Genomic DNA, 17,458 nt, shown 5'->3' with positions numbered 1-17,458 from the left:
ATCAGAACACCCCAGGGTGCGATCAGAACGCCCCAGGGTGAGATCAGAACGCCCCAGGGTGAGATCAGAACGCCCCAGGGTGAGATCAGAACACCCCAGGGTGCGATCAGAACGCCCCAGTGTGCGCTCTCTGAGCGCTGCGAGAGAGAAACGCTCTGAACTTACGAAAGGCCCAGAGCGCACTGCCTGACACTGGAGGAAATTTACTAAAGCACCCACGGTATAATTACCATGAATTTAGCAAGAGGTTACAAGATAGAGGCCCTACACAATGAGAACAGAGCAGAAGCCTCACCTTGAACCTGCCTGCGGATCTCCTTGGTGAAATCCATCCAGGTCTGTGGAAGATGAGAAGGAACATCATCAGACAAAACAAGGAATCAGACGTTGCTCCGATTAAAACTGAACATCAAACACCAGATACAAGAACTATGTACAGTATCTACAGTGGCAAGAAAAAAGTATGTGAACACTTTGGAATTCCATGGATCTCTGTATAAATTGGTCATCAAATTTGACCTGATCTTTAATCTAAGTCACAACAATAGACAAACATAGTGTGCTTCAACTAATAACACTAATTATTACAATTGTTCTTGTCTATATTGAATACATCATTTAAACATTCACAGTGTAGGTTGGAAAAAGTATGTGAACCCCTAGGCTAATGACTTCTCCAAAAGCTAATTGGAGTCAGGAGTTAGCTAACCTGGAGTCCAATCAATAAGACGAGGTTGAAGATGTTGGTTAGAGCTGCCATGCCCTAATATAAAAAACACTCACAAAATTTGAGTTTGCTATTCACAAGAAGCATTGCCTGATGTGAACCATGCCTCAAACAAAAGAGATCTCAGATGATATAAGATTAAGAATTGTTGATTGCAAAAAGCTGGATAGGGTTATAACGTATCTTTAAAAGCCTTGACGTTTATCAGTCTACGATAAGACAAATTGTCTATAAATGGAGAAAGTTCAGCACTGTTGCTAGTCTTCATAGGAGTGGCCATCCTGCAAAGACGACTGCAAGAGCACAGAGCAGAATGTTCAATGAGGTTAAGAAGAATCCTAGAGTGTCAGCTGAAGACTTACAGAAATCTCTGGAACATGCTAACATCTCTGTTGACGAGTCTACAATACGTAAAACACTAAACAAGACTAGTGTTCATGGGAGGACACCGCGGAAGAAGCCACTGCTGCGGGGATTGACTATGGTGGAGTGGGGGCCACGTCCAGCACCAGAGCCGCCACCGCGGATAGACGCCCACCCAGACCCTCCCCTATAGGTTCAGGTTTTGCGGCCGGAGTCCGCACCTTGAGGGGGGGGTACTGTCACGCCCTGACCATAGTTTGCTTTGTATGTTTTATGTTTTGTTTGGTCAGGGTGTGATCTGAGTGGGCATTCTATGTTGTTTGTCTAGTTTGTCTATTTCTGTGTTTGGCCTGATATGGTTCTCAATCAGAGACAGGTGTTTTGCGTTGTCTCTGATTGGGAACCATATTTAGGTAGCCTGTTTTGTATTGTGGGTTGTGGGTTATTGTCTATGTTATGTTGCATGTTAGCACATTGTTAATATAGCGGTCACGTTCGTCTTATTTGTTTTGTAAGTTTGTTTTAAATGTTCTTCATTAAATATTGAAGAATGTATTCTAACCACGCTGCGCTTTGGTCCGCTTCTTACGACGATCGTGACAGTTGGGCCAGTAACCGAAAGGTTGCTAAATCGAATCCCCGAGCTGACAAGGTACAAATCTGCCGTTCCGCCCCTGAACAAGGTAGTTAACCCACTGTTCCTATGTCGTCATTGTAATTAAGAATTTGTTCATAACTGACTTGCCTAGTTAAATAATGGTTAAAAAAAATATATAAAAAAAACTGTGACTTACAGAAGTTACATTAGTAAACGTGACTTACAGAAGTTACATTAGTAAACGTGACTTACAGAAGTTACATTAGTAAACTGTGACTTACAGAAGAAATATTAGTAACAGTGACTCACAAAAGTTACATTAGTAAGAGTGACTTAAGACAACACAAGGGTTAAGGGTCAAAAAAATGACCAGCCACTATGTTTAACAGCAGAGAAAACCCCCTAAACTATATTTTCTAAACTTGAAATTTGATGACTTTTCCTAGAGTGACCCCAACATTAGAAAGAGTGAAACATCGCCTTTGTTCATATTTCCATGAAACGCATTTTATCTCCACTGCCTAGATTATATATTTTACTTTTCTTTGGTCTGTGTATGTTTTTTCACCGGTCAACCCGTTGATTAGGGCGTTAGTGGCGGCACCCCACTTGTGATTGGTAATTTTTTAAATATATATATTCTGTAATTCATGGGTTTTAAATGCTTATAGTGTGGTAAATTTGTACATTTTCCATTTAAAAATATAGTGTTCATAACAAGCTGTTTAGTTACTACTCTGCTCCTCAGTGACCGCCAGCAGCAGCCGCTCCTCCTCAGTGGGCGCCAGCAGCAGCCGCTCCTCCTCCGTGACCGCCAGCAGCAGCCGCTCCTCCTCAGTGGGCGCCAGCAGCAGCCGCTCCTCCTCCGTGACCGCCAGCAGCAGCCGCTCCTCCTCAGTGGGCGCCAGCAGCAGCCGCTCCTCCTCCGTGACCGCCAGCAGCGGCCGCTCCTCCTCCGTGACCGCCAGCAGCGGCCGCTCCTCCTCCGTGACCGCCAGCAGCGGCCGCTCCTCCTCCGTGACCGCCAGCAGCGGCCGCTCCTCCTCCGTGACCGCCAGCAGCGGCCGCTCCTCCTCCGTGGGCACCAGCAGCGGCCGCTCCTCCTCCGTGACCGCCAGCAGCGGCCGCTCCTCCTCCGTGGGCACCAGCAGCGGCCGCTCCTCCTCCGTGACCGCCAGCAGCGGCCGCTCCTCCTCCGTGGGCGCCAGCAGCGGCCGCTCCTCCTCCGTGGGCGCATAGGCCGTGAGAACATTTCTTGGACTGCTTTGCCAACTATTTACAACGGGGGGGAACTGCCCCAACGAAATCGCAGGGTTCCATAGCAGAAATTATAACAGCACAAAGTAAACTAACCGTCCTGGGGGCGCTTAAATGTGTGTTCAGTCAGAACTTCTGGGTCTGCTCTAGTCTCCCAATGACTGTCACGCCAGACGGCTTACTTCTGGGTCTGCTCTAGTCTCCCAATGACTGTCGCGCCAGACGGTTTACTTCTGGGTCTGCTCTAGTCTCCCAATGACTGTCGCGCCAGACGGTTTACTTCTGGGTCTGCTCTAGTCTAACCAATGACTGTCGCGCCAGACTGCTTACTTCTGGGTCTGCTCTAGTCTAACCAATGACTGTCGCGCCAGACGGCTTACTTCTGGGTCTGCTCTAGTCTCCCAATAACTGTCACGCCAGACGGTTTACTTCTGGGTCTGCTCTAGTCTCCCAATGACTGTCACGCCAGACGGCTTACTTCTGGGTCTGCTCTAGTCTCCCAATGACTGTCACGCCAGACGGCTTACTTCTGGGTCTGCTCTAGTCTCCCAATGACTGTCGCGCCAGACGGTTTACTTCTGGGTCTGCTCTAGTCTCCCAATGACTGTCGCGCCAGACGGTTTACTTCTGGGTCTGCTCTAGTCTAACCAATGACTGTCGCGCCAGACGGCTTACTTCTGGGTCTGCTCTAGTCTAACCAATGACTGTCGCGCCAGACGGCTTACTTCTGGGTCTGCTCTAGTCTCCCAATAACTGTCACGCCAGACGGTTTACTTCTGGGTCTGCTCTAGTCTCCCAATGACTGTCACGCCAGACGGCTTACTTCTGGGTCTGCTCTAGTCTCCCAATGACTGTCACGCCAGACGGCTTACTTCTGGGTCTGCTCTAGTCTCCCAATGACTGTCACGCCAGACGGCTTACTTCTGGGTCTGCTCTAGTCTCCCAATAACTGTCACGCCAGACGGTTTACTTCTGGGTCTGCTCTAGTCTCCCAATGACTGTCACGCCAGACGGCTTACTTCTGGGTCTGCTCTAGTCTCCCAATGACTGTCACGCCAGACGGTTTACTTCTGGGTCTGCTCTAGTCTCCCAATGACTGTCACGCCAGACGGTTTACTTCTGGGTCTGCTCTAGTCTCCCAATGACTGTCACGCCAGACGGCTTACTTCTAGGTCTGCTCTAGTCTCCCAATGACTGTCACGCCAGACGGTTTACTTCTGGGTCTGCTCTAGTCTCCCAATGACTGTCACGCCAGACGGTTTACTTCTGGGTCTGCTCTAGTCTCCCAATGACTGTCACGCCAGACGGTTTACTTCTGGGTCTGCTCTAGTCTCCCAATGACTGTCACGCCAGACGGCTTACTTCTGGGTCTGCTCTAGTCTCCCAATGACTGTCACGCCAGACGGTTTACTTCTGGTTCTGCTCTAGTCTCCCAATGACTGTCACGCCAGACGGCTAACTTCTGGGTCTGCTCTAGTCTCCCAATGACTGTCACGCCAGACGGCTTACTTCTGGGTCTGCTCTAGTCTCCCAATGACTGTCACGCCAGACGGCTTACTTCTGGGTCTGCTCTAGTCTCCCAATAACTGTCGCGCCAGACGGTTTACTTCTGGGTCTGCTCTAGTCTCCCAATGACTGTCGCGCCAGACGGCTTACTTCTGGCTCTGCTCTAGTCTCCCAATGACTGTCGCGCCAGACGGCTTACTTCTGGGTCTGCTCTAGTCTCCCAATGACTGTCACGCCAGACGGTTTACTTCTGGGTCTGCTCTAGTCTCCCAATGACTGTCACGCCAGACGGCTTACTTCTGGGTCTGCTGTAGTCTCCCAATGACTGTCACGCCAGACGGTTTACTTCTGGGTCTGCTCTAGTCTCTCAATGACTGTCACGCCAGACGGTTTACTTCTGGGTCTGCTCTAGTCTCCCAATGACTGTCACGCCAGACGGTTTACTTCTGGGTCTGCTCTAGTCTCCCAATGACTGTCACGCCAGACGGTTTACTTCTGGGTCTGCTCTAGTCTCCCAATGACTGTCACGCCAGACGGTTTACTTCTGGGTCTGCTCTAGTCTCCCAATGACTGTCACGCCAGACGGTTTACTTCTGGGTCTGCTCTAGTCTCCCAATGACTGTCACGCCAGACGGTTTACTTCTGGGTCTGCTCTAGTCTCCCAATGACTGTCACGCCAGACGGTTTACTTCTGGGTCTGCTCTAGTCTCCCAATGACTGTCACGCCAGACGGCTTACTTCTGGGTCTGCTCTAGTCTCCCAATGACTGTCACGCCAGACGGTTTACTTCTGGTTCTGCTCTAGTCTCCCAATGACTGTCACGCCAGACGGCTAACTTCTGGGTCTGCTCTAGTCTCCCAATGACTGTCACGCCAGACGGCTTACTTCTGGGTCTGCTCTAGTCTCCCAATGACTGTCACGCCAGACGGCTTACTTCTGGGTCTGCTCTAGTCTCCCAATAACTGTCGCGCCAGACGGTTTACTTCTGGGTCTGCTCTAGTCTCCCAATGACTGTCGCGCCAGACGGCTTACTTCTGTCTCTGCTCTAGTCTCCCAATGACTGTCGCGCCAGACGGCTTACTTCTGGGTCTGCTCTAGTCTCCCAATGACTGTCACGCCAGACGGTTTACTTCTGGGTCTGCTCTAGTCTCCCAATAACTGTCGCGCCAGACGGTTTACTTCTGGGTCTGCTCTAGTCTCCCAATGACTGGCGCGCCAGACGGCTTACTTCCGCAGATCTGCTCTATCAGGTACAGATGGTGCTAAAGGAAATTGTAATTCACTTGTAAATAAATATTCATAACAGTCATGGGAGCCTGGGACTTGATAAACCGGACAACTACATCCAACAAGAGTCCAAGGACAGAGGGATACACTAGCTAGAACCTTCTCATCAAGGATCTGGTAGGACAAAAAAGTATGAAGTTGGCTGGCTAATTTGATTGTTTCCCCATGTGGTTCACCAGGTTCTACTGTCATGTTCTGTGGACTAAAACAGCATAAAACCTGGTGTATCACAAAGCATTATCAAATGAATATATATGTTTTTTTAAATGACCTGGAGCCAGTGGGTTTGGCGACGAGTATGAAGCGAGGGTCAGCCAACGAGAGCATACAGGTCGCAGTGGTGGGTAGTATATGGGGCTTTGGTGACAAAACGGATGGCACTGTGATAGACTGCATCCAATTTATTGAGTAGGGTATTGGAGGCTATTTTGTAAATGACGTATGATAGAAATAGGTCTGTAGCAGTTTGGGTCAAGAGTGTCCCCCCCTTTGAAGAGGGGGATGACCGCAGCTGCTTTCCAATCTTTGGGAATCTCAGACGACACGAAAGAGAGGTTAACCAGCTACAGTAATTTTTGGAAACATTGATTGCTAGCTAGTTGGCTCTCATGACAATTTTAAGTCTTTCTAAACTCAAATCTCAAAACTCAAACTACATGACCAATGCTCATTGACCATTTCATTCCAAAATCATGGGTATTAATATGGAGTTGGTCACCCCTTTGCTGCTATAACAACCTCCACTATTCTGGGAAGGCTTTCCACTAGATGTTGCAACATTGGAGAGAAGCCCAGAATTGTCTAGAATGTCATTGTATGCTGTAGCGTTAAGATTTCCCTTCACTGGAACTAAGGAGCCCGAACCATGAAAAACAGCCCCAGACCATTATTCCTCCTCCACCAAACTTTACAGTTGGCACTATGCATTGGGGAGGGTAGCGTTCTCCTGGCATCTGCCAAACCCAGATTCGTCCGTTGGACTGCCAGACTGTGAAGCGTGATTCATCACTCCAGAGAAAGCGTTTCCACTGCTCCAGAGTCTAATGGTGGCGACCTTTACACCACGCCAGCCGATGCTTGGCATTGCGCATGCTGAGCTTAGGCTTGTGACTCATTTCATGAAGCTCCTGACGAACAGTTCTTGTGCTGACGTTGCTTCCAAAGGCAGTTTGGAACTCGGTAGTGAGTGTTGCAACGGAGGACAGATGCACTTCGTGGCTGAGACGTTCTTGCTCCTAGACGTTTCCACTTCACAAAAACAGCACTTACAGTTGACCGGGGTCAGCTCTAGCAGGGAAGACATTTTACGAACTGATTTGTTGGAAAGGTGGCATCCTATGACGGTGCTACGTTGAAAGTCACTGAGCTCCTCAGTAAGGCCATTCTACTGCCAATGTTTCCCGATGGAGATTGCATGGCTGTGTGCTCGATTATATATACCTGTGAGCAATGGGTGTGGCTGAAATAGCTGAATCCACTAATATGAAGGAGTGTCCACATACTTTTGTATACATAGTGTATTTTCATCATGCTTTGTGAAATGTTAGCTAGCTATCCCCAGTTAGATAATGCTTTGTGACACTCTGTTAGCCAGCTATCTCCAGTTAGATAATGCTTTGTGACACTCTGTTAGCCAGCTATCTCCAGTTAGATAATGCTTTGTGACATTATGTTAGCCAGCTATCCCCAGTTAGATAATGCTTTGTGACACTCTGTTAGCTAGCTATCCCCAGTTAGATAATGCTTTGTGACATTATGTTAGCTAGCTATCCCCAGTTAGATAATGCTTTGTGACATTATGTTAGCCAGCTATCCCCAGTTAGATAATGCTTTGTGACATTATGTTAGCTAGCTATCCCCAGTTAGATAATGCTTTGTGACATTATGTTAGCCAGCTATCCCCAGTTAGATAATGCTTTGTGACATTATGTTAGCCAGCTATCTCCAGTTAGATAATGCTTTGTGACATTATGTTAGCCAGCTATCCCCAGTTAGATAATGCTTTGTGACATTATGTTAGCCAGCTATCTCCAGTTAGATAATGCTTTGTGACACTCTGTTAGCCAGCTATCTCCAGTTAGATAATGCTTTGTGACACTCTGTTAGCCAGCTATCTCCAGTTAGATAATGCTTTGTGACATTATGTTAGCTAGCTATCCCCAGTTAGATAATGCTTTGTGACACTCTGTTAGCCAGCTATCTCCAGTTAGATAATGCTTTGTGACATTATGTTAGCCAGCTATCTCCAGTTAGATAATGCTTTGTGACATTATGTTAGCCAGCTATCTCCAGTTAGATAATGCTTTGTGACATTATGTTAGCTAACTATCCCCAGTTAGATGCTTTGTGACACTCTGTTAGCTAGCTATCTCCAGTTAGATAATGCTTTGTGACATTATGTTAGCCAGCTATCTCCAGTTAGATAATGCTTTGTGACATTATGTTAGCTAGCTATCCCCAGTTAGATAATGCTTTGTGACATTATGTTAGCTAGCTATCCCCAGTTAGATAATGCTTTGTGACATTATGTTAGCCAGCTATCTCCAGTTAGATAATGCTTTGTGACATTATGTTAGCCAGCTATCTCCAGTTAGATAATGCTTTGTGACATTATGTTAGCCAGCTATCTCCAGTTAGATAATGCTTTGTGACATTATGTTAGCCAGCTATCCCCAGTTAGATAATGCTTTGTGACATTATGTTAGCTAGCTATCCCCAGTTAGATAATGCTTTGTGACATTATGTTAGCCAGCTATCTCCAGTTAGATAATGCTTTGTGACATTATGTTAGCCAGCTATCCCCAGTTAGATAATGCTTTGTGACATTATGTTAGCTAGCTATCCCCAGTTAGATAATGCTTTGTGACATTATGTTAGCCAGCTATCTCCAGTTAGATAATGCTTTGTGACATTATGTTAGCCAGCTATCCCCAGTTAGATAATGCTTTGTGACATTATGTTAGCTAGCTATCTCCAGTTAGATAATGCTTTGTGACATTATGTTAGCCAGCTATCCCCAGTTAGATAATGCTTTGTGACATTATGTTAGCCAGCTATCTCCAGTTAGATAATGCTTTGTGACATTATGTTAGCCAGCTATCCCCAGTTAGATAATGCTTTGTGACATTATGTTAGCTAGCTATCCCCAGTTAGATAATGCTTTGTGACATTATGTTAGCCAGCTATCCCCAGTTAGATAATGCTTTGTGACATTATGTTAGCCAGCTATCCCCAGTTAGATAATGCTTTGTGACATTATGTTAGCCAGCTATCTCCAGTTAGATAATGCTTTGTGACATTATGTTAGCTAGCTATCCCCAGTTAGATAATGCTTTGTGACATTATGTTAGCTAGCTATCCCCAGTTAGATAATGCTTTGTGACATTATGTTAGCCAGCTATCTCCAGTTAGATAATGCTTTGTGACATTATGTTAGCCAGCTATCCCCAGTTAGATAATGCTTTGTGACATTATGTTAGCTAGCTATCCCCAGTTAGATAATGCTTTGTGACATTATGTTAGCCAGCTATCCCCAGTTAGATAATGCTTTGTGACATTATGTTAGCCAGCTATCCCCAGTTAGATAATGCTTTGTGACATTATGTTAGCTAGCTATCCCCAGTTAGATAATGCTTTGTGACATTATGTTAGCCAGCTATCTCCAGTTAGATAATGCTTTGTGACATTATGTTAGCCAGCTATCCCCAGTTAGATAATGCTTTGTGACATTATGTTAGCTAGCTATCTCCAGTTAGATAATGCTTTGTGACATTATGTTAGCCAGCTATCCCCAGTTAGATAATGCTTTGTGACATTATGTTAGCTAGCTATCCCCAGTTAGATAATGCTTTGTGACATTATGTTAGCCAGCTATCCCCAGTTAGATAATGCTTTGTGACATTATGTTAGCCAGCTATCCCCAGTTAGATAATGCTTTGTGACATTATGTTAGCTAGCTATCCCCAGTTAGATAATGCTTTGTGACATTATGTTAGCCAGCTATCTCCAGTTAGATAATGCTTTGTGACATTATGTTAGCCAGCTATCTCCAGTTAGATAATGCTTTGTGACATTATGTTAGCCAGCTATCTCCAGTTAGATAATGCTTTGTGACATTATTTTAGCCAGCAATCCCCAGTTAGATCATGCTTTGTGACATTATGTTAGCCAGCTATCTCCAGTTAGATCATGCTGCATGACATTATGTTAGCCAGTTCTCCCTGGTTAGATACTCGCTTTGTGACATTATGTGAGCTAGCCATGCTCAGCTCTAAATAATGCTTTGTGACATCTATATTAGCCAGTTCTAAACAGTTGGACAATGCATTGTGACAGCAGGTTGGCCAGTTTTGGTTAGTTTGACAATGCAAAAGTGACAATAGGTGTAGTTAGCTATGCTCAGTTAGTTCAAAACTTTGCGACATTATATCAGCTTTATACATCTTCTCAAAGAAACTACCGATAAAACTTTTCATATTTCTGTCCTGACAACTCCAACCACCTCGCGCCCCTGGATATTGAGCCAATCAGGTGACAACTCAAAAGAAAACCTCAACAAAGCAGAAAAAAGGTTTGGAAACTTAAGAGCAACAGACCTTCACGGAGGGCGACTCCCAGATGGCCAGACCGTAGTAGTCTCTCTCCAGCAGGTTGAGGTGGTCACACACCTTGGTGAACAGCTCCACTCCTTTGGCATGTTTCTAAAGGGAAGAGAGAGAGATGTCATACAGAGCCATAATAAACCTGTCCTTAACTGTGTAGGGCATTTGCCATGTTTCTAAAAGCAGGAGAGATACAATGCCTTCTGAAAGTATTCTGACCCGTTGACTTTTTCCACATTTTATTCTAAAATGGATTAAATTGCTTTTTCCCTCATCAAACTACACACAATACCCCATAAAGACAAAGCAAAGCAAAAACAAGTTGTATAAAAAAATCAATTAAAAATTAACTGAAATATCACATTTACATAAGTATTCAGACCCTTTTTACTCAGTACTTTGTTGAAGCACCTTTGACAGCGAATACAGCCTCGAGTCTTCTTGGGTATGACGCTACAAGCTTGGCACCTGTATATGGGGAGTTTCTCCCCTTCTCTGCAGATCCTCTCAAGCTCTGTCAGGTTGGATGGGTAGCGTCATTGCACAGCTATTTTCAAGTCTCTCCAGAGATGTTTGATCGGGTTCAAGTCTGGACTCTGGCTGGGCCACTCAAGGACATTCAGAGACTTGTCCTGAAGCCACTCCTGTGTTGTCTTGGCTGTGTGCTTAGGGTTGTTGTCCTGTTGGAAGGTGAACCTTCGCCCCAGTCTGAGGTCCTGAGCACTCTGGAGCAGGTTTTCATCAAGGGTCTCTCTGTACTTTGCTCCATTCATATTTCCCTCAATCCTGTCTAGTCTCCCAGTCCCTGAAAAACATCCCCACAGCATGATGCTGCCACCACCATGCTTCAACGTAGGGATGGTGCCAGGATTCCTCCAGGCGTGACACTTGGCATTCAGGCCAAAGAATTCAATCCAGGTTTCATCACACCAGAGAATCTTGTTTCTCATGGTCTGAGAGATTTAAGTGCCTTTTGGCAAACTCCAAGCGGGCTGGCATGTGCCTTTTACTGAAGAGTGACTTCCATCTGGCCACTCTACCGTAAATGCCTGATTGGTGGAGTGCTGCAGAGATAGTTATCCTTCTAAAAGGTTCTCCCATCTCCATAGAGGAAATCTGGAGCTCTGTTAGAGTGACACAATCCTGTCTCGGAGCTCTAAGGACAATTCCTTCGACCTCATGGCTTGGTTTTTCCTTTGACATGCACTGTCAACTGTGGGACCTTATATAGACAGGTGTGTGCCTGTCCAAATCATGTCCAATCAATTGAATTTACCACAGGGGGACTCCAATCAAGTTGGAGAAACATCTCAAGGAAGATCAATGGAAACAGGATGCACCTGAGCTCAATTTTGAGTCTCATAGCAAAGGCTCAGAATAATTATGTAAATACGGTATTTATGTTTTTCATTTTTTATATATTTGTAAACATTTATAAAAACCTGTTTTTGCTTTGTCATTATGGGGTATTGTGTGTAGATTAATGAGGAAAATAATTAATTAATTACATTTTAGAATAAGGCTGTAACGTAACAAAATGTGGAAAAAGTCAAGGTGTCTGAATACTTTCAGATGGCATTGTACGCAAAAAGCCAGTCTAGCAAAATATATAGTGCATAGAATTAAAAAGCTATTGTCAGATATTATTCATTCTAATCAGAAAGGTATTTTACATGGACGATATATTGGAAATAATAGAACACCATGAAAAATCTGGGATACCAGTCCTGCTATTCATAGCTGACTTTGAAAAGGCTTTTGATAAAGTACGGCTGGAGTTAATATATAAATGCCTGGAAGATTTCAATTTTGGGGAATCTCCTATAAAACGGGTTAAAGTCATGTATTACTTAAAATTAAAATTACTTGTGTCATGCACAAAGTAGATGTCCTAACCGACATGCCAAAACTATAGTTTGTTAACAAGAATTTTTTGGAGTGGTTGAAAAACGAGTTTTAATGACTCCAACCTAAGTGTATGTAAACTTCTGACTTCAACTGTATATGTATGTACAGTACCAGTCAAAAGTTTGGACACACATACTCATTACATTAAAAAAAAAGAAGAAAAAAAAGAGAATAATAGAAGAGATCAAAACCTGGCCTCCACAATCACCTGACCTCAACCCAATTGAGATGGATTGGGATGAGTTGGACCGCAGAGTGAAGGAAAAGCAGCAAACAAGTGCTCAGCATATGTGGGAACTCCTTCAAGACTGTTAGAAAAGCATTCCAGGTGAAGCTGGTTGAGAGAATGAGTGTGCAAAGCTGTCATCATGGCAAAGGGTGGCTACTTTGAAAAATCTCAAATATAAAATAGATTTTGATTTGTTTAACAAATCGTTTTGGTTACTACATGATTCCATATGTGTTATTTCATAGCGTGTCCAACCTTTTGACTGGTACTGTATGAAAAAATCTGACAAGTATATAGAATTTGGCAAGACAGCACAAACCGTCCTGGGTCCCCCAGGCTATGTATCCTCGGATTCCAGCTATAATAAAGAATGATTTGGTAATATTGGGACTTACATCCAGCTCACACTCAAATAGAGTGTCGTCCAGCAGTGTAACTTTAATTTGCATGATCCTGGGTCGACGGGGAGCCTTAGGAGGTTGAGCGTCTTCCTCTGCTGTCTTCTCCTTTAGCCCTTTCTCTCCCTCCCCCTCCTCGCCCTCTCTTCCTTCTCCCTCTCCCTCTGGGCCCTCCTCCTTTTTCTCCTTCTCCTGGGCACTGTCCTCTTCTCTTTTCTCCTCGTTTTTCTCTCCCCCCTCGTCCTCAGAATCTTTCTCAGTGTCTGGGTCTTCCTTCTGGTCTACCTGGACAGGTTGGAGGAAAAAGACACAAGACACATTTTTAACACATTCCATTTTATATTCATTCCAAAAACACATACATGGACACATTTGCATCTGTGTGGAAGACATCCTCGCTTAAAGCTCCACAGAACAAACATCTTAAAGCTCCACAGAACAAACAGCTTAAAGCTCCACAGAACAAACATCTTAAAGCTCCACAGAACAAACAGCTTAAAGCTCCACAGAACAAACATCTTAAAGCTCCACAGAACAAACATCTTAAAGCTCCACAGAACAAACATCTTAAAGCTCCACAGAACAAACATCTTAAAGCTCCACAGAACAAACATCTTAAAGCTCCACAGAACAAACATCTTAAAGCTCCACAGAACAAACATCTTAAAGCTCCACAGAACAAACATCTTAAAGCTCCACAGAACAAACATCTTAAAGCTCCACAGAACAAACATCTTAAAGCTCCACAGAACAAACATCTTAAAGCTCCACAGAACAAACAGCTTTACAAACGACAAAGACATGATATTGATACAGTTGAAGTCAGAAGTTTACATACACCTCAGCCAAATACATTTAAACTCAGTTTTCACAATTCCTGACATTTTTAATCCTAGTAAAAATTACCCTGTCTTAGGTCAGTTAGGATCACCACTTTATTTTAAGAATGTAAAATGTCAGAATAATAGTAGAGAAAATGATTTATTCCAGCTTTTATTTCTTTCATCACATTCCCAGTGGGTCAGGAGTTTACATACACTCAATTAGTATTTGGTGCATTGCCTTTAAATTGTTTAACTTGGGTAAAACGTTTCAGGTAGCCTTCCACAAGCTTCCCACAATAACATGGCTCTCCTCTCATCCCCCCCCAATAAGTTGGGTGAATTTTGGCCCATTCCTCCTGACAGAGCTGGTGTAACCGAGTCAGGTTTGTAGGCCTCCTTGCTCGCACACACTTTTTCGGTTCTGCCCACAAATTTTCTGTAGGATTGAGGTCAGGGCTTTGTGATGGCCACTCCAATACCTTGACTTTGTTGGCCTTAAGCCATTTTGCCACAACTTTGGAAGTATGCTTGCGGTCATTGTCTATTTAGAAGACCCATTTGCGACCAAGCTTTCACTTCTTGACTGATGTCTTGAGATGTTGCTTCAATATGTCCACATCATTTTCCCACCTCATGATGCCATCTATTATGTGAAGTGCACCAGTCCCTCCTGCAGCAAAGCACCCCCACAACATGACGCGGCCACCCCTGTGCTTCACGGTTGGGATGGTGTTCTTCGGCTTGCAAACCTCCCCCTTTTTCCTCCAAACATAACGATGGTCATTATGACCAAACAGTTCTATTTTTGTTTCATCAAACCAGAGGACATTTCTCCAAATGTACAATCTTCGTCCCCATGTGCAGTTGCAAACCGTAGTCTGGCTTTTTTATGGCGGTTTTGGAGTAGTGGCTTCTTCCTTGCTGAACGGCCTTTCAGGTTATGTCGATGTAGGACTCGTTCTACTGTGGATATAGATACGTTTGTACCCGTTTCCTCCAGCATCTTCACAAGGTCCTTTGCTGTTGTTCTGGGATTGACTTGCACTTTTCGCACCAAAGTACGTTCATCTCTCTAGGAGACAGAACGCGTCTTCTTCTTGAGCGGAATGACGGCTGCGTGGTCCCATGGTGTTTATACTTGTGTACTATTGTTTGTACAGATGAACGTGGTACCTTCAGGCGTTTGGAAATTGCTCCCAAGGATGAACCAGACTTGTGGAAGTCTACACTTTTTTTTCTGAGGTCTTGGCTGATTTCTTTTGATTTTCCCATGATGTCAAGCAAAGAGGCACTGAGTTTGAAGGTAGGCCTTGAAATACATCCACAGATACACCTCCAATTGACTCAAATGATCTCAATTAGTCTATGAGAGGCTTCTAAAGCCATAACATAATTTTCTGGAATTTTCCAAGCTGTTTAAAGGCACAGTCAACTTAGTGTATGTAAACTTCTGACCCACTGGAATACAGTGAATTATAAGTTAAATAATCTGTCTGTAAACAATTGTTGGAAAAATTACTTGTGTCATGCACAAAGTAGATGTCCTAACCGACTTGCCAAAACTATAGTTTGTTAACAAGACATTTGTGGAGTGGTTGAAAAACAAGTTTTAATGACTCCAACCTGAGTGTATGTAAACTTCCGACTTCAACTGTATATATAGGTAAGCTCGTCTATACCGTCACTGTTCAGTCTCAGACAACGTTAACACATGATACCTTTACAACCACACACCTGGAGGCATTTAAAAACCATTAACCCTCAGCTCAAACCCAAAAGTTATTAGTCAGGTCAACCGTTCTGCTTCTGCATCTCTACACTTCACTACAGGCGAGCTAAACAAAGGCTTTGTCACACACACACACACACACACACACACACACACACACAAAGGCTCTGGCAATGAATAATTAAAGTTGCAATACAGCAAAAAGTAAAGTAAATCCCTGTAGACACTGAAGGAAGGAACAGGGTCTTAAAATAACTACTGATTAGTGAGATGAAGGGAACTAGTTGGACTGGGACCAGCCAGCCCGCCCGCCAGCCAGGCAAAGACTACCTAAGCTCAGACAAACCTTTCAGAGGAGCCGAATGGAGCCTCCTTACACTAAACGAGTCCCTTATCAAAGGCATGACCTCAGAGAGCAGAGAGAGAGAGAGAGAGAGAGAGAGAGAGAGAGAGAGAGAGAGAGAGAGAGAGAGAGAGAGAGAGAGAGAGAGAGAGAGAGAGAGAGAGAGAGAGAGAGAGAGAGAGAGAGAGAGAGAGAGAGAGAGAGAGAGAGAGAGAGAGAGAGAGAGAGAGAGAGAGAGAGAGAGAGAGAGAGAGGAGAGAGGAGAGAGAGAGGAGAGAGAGAGAGGAGAGAGAGAGAGAGAGAGAGAGAGAGAGAGAGAGAGAGAGAGAGAGAGAGAGAGAGAGAGAGAGAGAGAGAGAGAGAGGATACTTAGACCCAAAGAGGAGAGCCCTTATGTATTACTGTTGTAGTCTACTGTAGTCTGTAACCCTTTATAAAATACATGGTAGAAGTATAGGAAAGTGGTTTGAATAAAGTCCTAACTATTGTGACTATTGTTAGGTTCTTGTTTTTCAGAGTAAATAACTCACGGACACTAGAGAAGCTTTAACCAAGTTTAATTCTTCCCAAAGGTTCTGTACAGCTGTAATCAGACATTCCTCACATCACAGTTTATATACATCCCACTTAAGACACTCCTCTTTCTCTCCAATCCTTACATTGTATGGCTCTACAGGAAGTTAATAAAGAGGGTAACAGGACACCAAACATGTATTACTCTCTTAAGAGAATCTGTCCTCACCTCCTGACCTCAACCCCTCTTTCATCTTATTCACAGACGCCTTCTGTCTTTCCTCTATCAACACATCTCTCTCCTCTCATCCCCCCCCAACACATTCCGACGCCATCTGTCTCCCCTCTATCAACACATCTCTCTCCTCTCATCCCCCCCCAACACATTCCGACGCCATCTGTCTCCCCTCTATCAACACATCTCTCTCCTCTCATCCCCCCCCCAACACATTCCGACGCCATCTGTCTCCCCTCTATCAACACATCTCTCTCCTCTCATCCCCCCCCAACACATTCCGACGCCATCTGTCTCCCCTCTATCAACACATGGCTCTCCTCTCATCCCCCCCCCAACACATTCCGACGCCATCTGTCTCCCCTCTATCAACACATCTCTCTCCTCTCATCCCCCCCCCAAACACATAGTTAAATAGTTAACACACACACATGGACATAGCGGTCTAGGGCACTGCATCTCAGTGCAAGAGGCATCACTACAGTCCCTGGTTCGAATCTAGGCTGTATCACATCCGGCCGTGATTGGGAGTCCCATAGGGCATCGCACAAGTGGCCCAGCGACGTCTGGGTTTGGCTGGGGTAGGCCGTCATTATAAATAAGAATTTATTCTTAACTGACTTGCCTAGTTAAATAAAGGTTACACACACACATACACACACCACACTGACCAAAAAGTTATTTTGTTACGTATGTCCCCGTATGTCCCCATTACCAGTAAAACATAAGCAAAACCTATTTCTTTCACCTACTTGCTGTGCTGTTTCGTTGTTCAGTCATTTCATTCCCAACCAAGATTTCTATGGAACGCCGTTTGGTCTTTGCGTGTCAAAAAATACACTATTTAACGTGTCAAATAACACTATTTGACTTGTCAATCAGGACCTGAATATGACTGCACGTCACATTATAATTTAACTCGTTCATCATTTTTTTACGT

General features: G+C 44.5%; 1 protein-coding gene across 6 annotated transcripts in view; it reads right to left on the bottom strand.

Annotated features, from left to right (window-relative positions):
• LOC139559116 (protein 4.1-like) overlaps window positions 1-17,458 on the bottom strand; it is a 121,479-nt gene that overhangs the window by 88,048 nt on the left and 15,973 nt on the right. For all 6 annotated transcript variants that reach the window (XM_071374840.1, XM_071374842.1, XM_071374841.1 and 3 more), the window contains exons 3-5: window positions 12,872-13,159; window positions 10,334-10,438; window positions 296-338 (exon numbers count right to left, since the gene is read on the bottom strand). In XM_071374840.1, coding sequence (XP_071230941.1) covers window positions 296-338; window positions 10,334-10,438; window positions 12,872-13,159 — 436 coding nt within the window. The remainder of the gene's footprint in view (window positions 1-295; window positions 339-10,333; window positions 10,439-12,871; window positions 13,160-17,458) is intronic.

The sequence above is a fragment of the Salvelinus alpinus genome, chromosome 29, assembly GCF_045679555.1.
Source record: "Salvelinus alpinus chromosome 29, SLU_Salpinus.1, whole genome shotgun sequence".
In the NCBI taxonomy this organism is placed as follows: Eukaryota; Metazoa; Chordata; class Actinopteri; order Salmoniformes; family Salmonidae; genus Salvelinus; species Salvelinus alpinus.
Note: the sequence above shows the minus strand (reverse complement) of the source record. Positions and strands in the feature narration are given on the sequence as shown.